Source organism: Triticum aestivum, chromosome 1A (assembly GCF_018294505.1).
Source record: "Triticum aestivum cultivar Chinese Spring chromosome 1A, IWGSC CS RefSeq v2.1, whole genome shotgun sequence".
In the NCBI taxonomy this organism is placed as follows: Eukaryota; Viridiplantae; Streptophyta; class Magnoliopsida; order Poales; family Poaceae; genus Triticum; species Triticum aestivum.
The window spans coordinates 407319176-407325183 of record NC_057794.1 but is presented as its reverse complement, the minus strand read 5'-3'; the positions used below and the strand labels follow the sequence as shown (position 1 = coordinate 407325183).

The 6008-nt window shown below is 56.4% G+C and overlaps 1 protein-coding gene across 1 annotated transcript; it reads right to left on the bottom strand.

The window, feature by feature from the left end:
• Positions 1–539: 539 nt before the first annotated feature.
• On the bottom strand, positions 540–1583 carry LOC123139592 (NDR1/HIN1-like protein 1). Its single transcript, XM_044559373.1, has one exon. It carries the CDS (start codon positions 1452–1454, stop codon positions 690–692), a length of 765 nt encoding a protein of 254 aa, XP_044415308.1. The 5' UTR covers positions 1455–1583; the 3' UTR covers positions 540–689.
• Between the last annotated feature and the right edge of the window lie 4425 nt (positions 1584–6008).

The following is a 6008-nucleotide window of genomic DNA, read 5'->3' as shown; positions in this document are numbered from 1 at the left end:
TCGCCCGGCGCCCCCGAGCGACCCCAAGCGCGCCGGGTTCGGATTGGGTCCGCCAGCGCCAATTTCGACCCGAGCCGGCGAAAACTGGGCTTTTGAGAGCGTGACTGGATCAATTTTTTGGTGCCGGCGGACAAAAATATATTTAGGGGGCCTTCTTAAGGGCGCGGCTGGAGATGCGCTAAGATATTCTACGAGCTCATCATCCAATAATGCCCACACAGCGCATGGTGCCATTTTCCTTTTTCCTTAGCCTGTGGGCTGCGGGGAACACCGTGGGCTCTCGCAGTCGGTGCTCGCTCTTCGGTTGCGCGTCTCTTGCCTAAAAAAAAGAATTATTTGTTGCGCGCGTCTCTTGTGTCGTGCTCAAAATGGAAGCCATGATTGCCGCCGATGAAAGAAGAAAACTCCAAACTGCCGATGCCGATGAGTTTCAGCCACCATTGGAACTCGTAAATGCTTGCAGGTGATGTACAGCTCCTGCTCGTTGTCGTTTTTTTTTTTTTGCGGGTTGCTCGTTGTCGTTGATAGTACTAGGCGAATTGAGATCTTTACGAAGTAAATACATTGCATGTTATTGGAGTACATTTTTTGGCATACAAACCACGACGGGTGAAGGGAGCACGCGGACGCACGGCCATGGTGTTTGTCCGATGCAATGTAATTATGGCGCGGGCGGGGCTGCCGGTATATCACACATCGACGTTGCAGGAGGGGTTACCGAACAGCGGCGCCTCGGGGACACCGGCGGCGCCGACGCTGCCCGGGGCCTTCCGGACGCCGACGAGCAGGTCGCAGCGCGCGTACATGGAGCGCCACCCGGTCCGGAACGGCCCGGACACGAACCGCACGCGGCCGAGCAGCACCACCCGCAGCGACACCACGCCGTAGGACACGTCGTTGGCCAGGGCCGCCGCGGTCTCCGGCGACACGGGCACAGGGGCCGCCCCGCCGCCCCCGATCACGGGCGCCACCACCACCGCGCTGTCCGGGTCCTGCACCAGCGGCGGCATCTCCGCCGGCGCCGTGATGGCCTCCCCGCGGTACACCACGTACGCCGTCAGCCGGTCGTACCGCGCGGACGACCGCCCGCTGGGGTTGCGGATGACGAGGGCGCACTGGAACGACGCCGCCACGGCGTTCGGCGCCCGGGCACCCGCGGCCGGCAGGCCCGCGGAGGGGCCGGTGACGTTGGAGAGCGAGTAGACGGCGATGTTGGTGACGGTGAAGGCCGGGCTGTTGGGGCGGTACACGAGGTAGAGCACGAGCGCGATGACGCCGGCGAGGAGGATTAGAAGCAGAAGGACGGAGCAGATGGTGCTCAGGGCCCCGCGGGAGCCCGTGCTGCCGTAGTAGCTGTAGCGGCGGCCGCGGGCGGGCTTCAGGTCATCGGCGTGGATGGCCTTCCCGCCTTTGTGGTGGTCGGCTGGCTCCGGCGGGAGGTGGTGTTCTCCCATGTTCGATTCGGGCGAAGCTATAGCTAGCTTCGGGCTCTCGAACGAGGCGTATATCAGTAGGTGCGTGTACGAGAGGTTGGATAGATATATTACAAGCTGCTGTGTTCCATTGTGTGTGTGCGCGCGTCAGCCTATCTGCTGATGCATGCGCTCGCGCGGAAAGCCGGGTGTCCGATCGGTGGTCTTTGGATGGAGCGGCACTCCACGCTCCAGCTGTGCGCGCCCGCAAGCAAAATCGGTGATCAGTTTTCGCTAGATATTTTTAGGCGGGGGAGGGGTGGGAATCTTTAAATGCAAAAAAACTCATTGCAAATGTCCCAAAAGAAAAAAAATGTTGGAAATTAAGAACGCATACTGACGATGGCACGTGCACCACGGTGAACCGAGGCGGAAGCACCATGGTTGACACCCCTTCGCCCCATAATCCGACCGATGTGATCTGAAGAAGCACAATCCGCACGCACCCCATGGCTTCTCCGCCCCAAATACATGGCGCACACACTTTCCAAAAATGATGTTTTACCAACTAAACATGGGTTATATTTCACAAAAAATGTATCACCGGATTAGTATTTCAGCGAAGTTTCCCATGGTACAACAAAAAATAGTGAGAAAGTTAAATAACACAAAACGAGGCTGGCATGTAAAAGGGAATAGAGGGAGTATTTCTATATGACGACAAATTTATGACGTGTACTATGCACGGCAAGAAATAACAACCGAGTTATTCTGCAGGTGAAGAGAATTGCTAAAAACTTATTCTGCTTAAGTTTTCCATTCCATGTCTAAATTGTTCCCCTCTTGAAATGCAGAAAACGATAAGATGAATTCGATAATGATAGTGCGTGTCATGGTTGGCGCTTGTTGTCATGAGTCCTTATTGGTATACACGATCATACATGTTGGTATTGTGTGGTTCAGAAAATATATGATTATTCATGTCATATTCACGGTCAACATAGAAAATCAATCTAAGCACCAACACCAGTGCAAAGATAATTGGGTAAATAATTACAGTGATGAATGGTTTCTGATTAGGACCAAGAGATTTTGTTGCTGCTAAAATGTTGTTCTTTACTTCCTCAAAATACTTCAAACTATTATTGTATCTATAAGTGTACACTAAATTAAGTGTATGTAGGGAATTGGATTGAAATGTCGGCTGCACAAAGCAGAAAAGAAGACCGAGGGCTTAGGATTCTAAAAGAATATGTGGCACACTATTATGTTGAACCATTGAAATATTTATCTTCTTGTTTCAACGCACTATATGTCATCATTGGTTGGTTGCTTCAAGAGTTAATAATGAACATGATAGCGTATCAATTGCATTCCCAACAATGACATCATATTTTTTGTTCCGTGGTAATGCACGATATTCAACTGTATGGTACAACGTGGCATTGGCTCAGAAGACATCGGATCTTCCTTCTTGGCCCGGGGGGCATCATGGGCGGTGCACGCCTCCTCCCTCTTGATGGCAATGGTGGATCGGCACGAACACAGTAGGAGTGATCAGGGTGGAGAGCGGGGCGGTGGTGGAGGACTCCTCCTTGGCGGTTCATGGGGAGTATGGTGAGATGGAAGGAGGGCGCCATGTGGTAAAGGTGGGGTGGGCGTTATCTAGATTTAAGAAGAGGGTTCCAGCGAGAAATGTCCTGCTACGGTGGAAACCGAGCGGTAGGGGGATGGGATCCGGCAGGAAAAGGGAAGGGTGCGCCGTGGGGTGGGGTTTGTGTTTTTTTTTGAAAGATTCAGCAAATTGCTGGCTTCAATTAGATTAAGCAGAAAGCAGCGGAAGAACAACATGGGGAGGATCCGAAGATCAATGAGAAAAGAAAAACGACAACCCTATTGGCCACCGAACAACACTACCCTTACACGGCGGAACGCCATCCACCCACAGCAAGACAACGCAGCTCCGACTCCTGCGGAGAACTACAGAGAGCAAAGCAATGTTGGCGTCACGGAAGATCACCGAACGGACCACTTGTCGCTCGTCATCGTACACCACCGGTGCCCCGCACCGCAGCTTCGACTTCACAGAAACAAGCAGCCGAGGTAGTCTCACGGACACGCCGGAGAAGAGCCGACTACCATGACCAATGCCACGCCTCCGACAATGCTCACCGCCGTTATCGTTGCCACAGAAGCCAGACTGCTCCATTGCCGTATGGACACGACCGAGCAGCACAACCTCCCCCACCTATCACTGGTCCCTCTGGACGGTAAGGAGCTCCTGGAACGATGCCCCAAGAGGTGCGACGCACGCCGCCATCATCGTCTGATCCTAGGGGATCAAGGGTTTCCCCCGAGCATCCTTGCGTAGTGGAGTGAGCAGGAACGCCTCAGCGACGCCTTCAAGAAGGAAGCGGCGCCCGCAGGCGTCGCCGTCGCCTTCCCCAGCTCAAGAGCCGGCAGCAAAGTCTTCACCCGGCGCTGCACCTCCGACCACCAACCCGAGCCAGACCACCACTGCAGACACACGGCCGGCGACCGCCGGCCCCACGCGCCCAACGTCCTCCGCAACCACCTTCAGAACTGGACGCCGGGGTCCAGGTCTTCATTGCTGCCGCCGGTCCTTGCCGGATAGAGCCGCCGGCCCCATGCGCCCGACGGTCGTCACGGCCTCCTCACAGAACAGGGCGCTGGGGCCCGATCTGCTTCGCACCATCCTTGGAGCCCAACTAGTCGACTGCAGCCGGTGCACAGAGCCGACTACAGCCCACGCGCCGCCGAGAAGCTGGCTCCCGCCTGACCCATCTCCTCTGCCGCAGCACCAAGCAAGAGACGGCGGCCCTCTTCAGATCCAGCAGGAGCCTGCCCTGGTGCGGTGCGCCTGCGACCCGCACGGCCACCGCATGGCCCAGGCCGCAGCCATCCCTGCCTCACTGCCCGCGCCGCACAGCCGAGGAGCTCCGCCATCGCGCCCAACTCGCCAGATCCGCGCCCTTCCCCGAGCCGCCAGATCCGTAGCCTCGCCGGCACAGCCAAGCTTCGCCGCCCTACGCGCGCCTCCCCGCGCTCGAACGCGGCCGCCCCAGCCCGTGCGCGCACCGGCGCGGGAGCTGCGCCCTGGATCCCGCCGAGATGGGCATCCCGCGCTGCTGGAGCTCAGACGGGAGGAGGGAGTGCCCCGCCGCCGCCGAGCCGCGCAGGCTTTGCCCGGCGACGTCTGCCGGCGGCGGCGAGGGGAAGCTGACCGGTGGATCTGCGCTGGCGGCGGCAAGGTTTTCGCCCCCCTGGCCGCCCGCGGGAGCGACCGGGTTGGGCGTTACCCCACCTCCTGTTTACCACCGCTGCGGTTGCTTTCCTGCAGATAATAGTATATGGGGGGTTTGTGTTTGGACCGTATATTGGAGATAACATGAGGGATAGTCCAGACAAACACATTTCTTTCCCACATATGGTCTGGATTAGGGAAAGTCCGGACTGTCCAGGCAGTTGAATTTTGGGGCGCCTGCTGGGCGCCCCTTTGATGTCTGAACTCACCGTACGTATGGAGAGAAATGAGCTTTGACCTTAGAGACGACTCTAATCATTTATTTCATTTATATGTATTATAGCCCCTAGCAATGCACGGGCGTTCTATTAGTATTTTTAGGTGGGGGAGGGGTGGGAATCTTTAAATGCAAAAGACTCATTGCAAATGTCCAAAAAGAAAAAAAGTTGGAAATTAAGAACTCATACTGACGATGGCACGTGCACCACGGTGAACCGAGGCGGAAGCACCGTGGTTGACACCCCTTCGCCCTATAATCTGACTAATCAGATTTGAAGAAACACAATCCTCACGCACCCCACGGCAATGTTGGAACCATTGTGACTCAATGAGGTTGAGGCGGGAGGTACTCATTGCACGAAAGTGTTATCTCCACCGCCAAAACAAATAGCACGGACACACCAAGAACTAACACATCAGAGCAAAATTCCATGTGACTATGGATGTGTTTGGTTAGAGGGACATGTTAGGGTGGTTATGGGTATCCCTATCCAGCTGGATATGGGTAGTCATTTTTTCTGTTTGGTTGGGTGGATAAGATTAGCCTAAGTTTTGTTTGGTTCGAAGGATGAATAATGGATAGGAAGGAGATGTAGTAGTCCCCGACTTCCCTGTCGCCTTTGACCTGAGCTGCTGCGGCCGGCGCTGCGCAGCTAGCAGCTAGCAAGGCCAGTGCTGCACGCGTAGCAGGCAGCTAGCATGGCCGGCGATGCACGCGCAGCTCCCGCGCACGGGGCGCAGAGCACACGCACCTGCCGGAGAGAAGCAGGGCTGGTGCAGCACGCGCAGCACCCGCGCACGGAGCGCACAATACGCGCACTGGCCGGATTGAAGCAGGGCGGATCCGCCATCTGCAGGGCTACGACGGCCGCGCGGCACCCAGCTGTTTTCCGCCGCCGCCATGACCTCTGCTCACGGAGAGAAGCAGGGCCGGCAAGATAAGGTGCGCACTCACCGTCTTCGTCGAGCTTCGATCTCCCGCCGCCGATGCACACCCACCGTCGTTGCCGGGCTTCGATTTGCTGCCACGGGAGAGAAGAGAGATGGAAAGG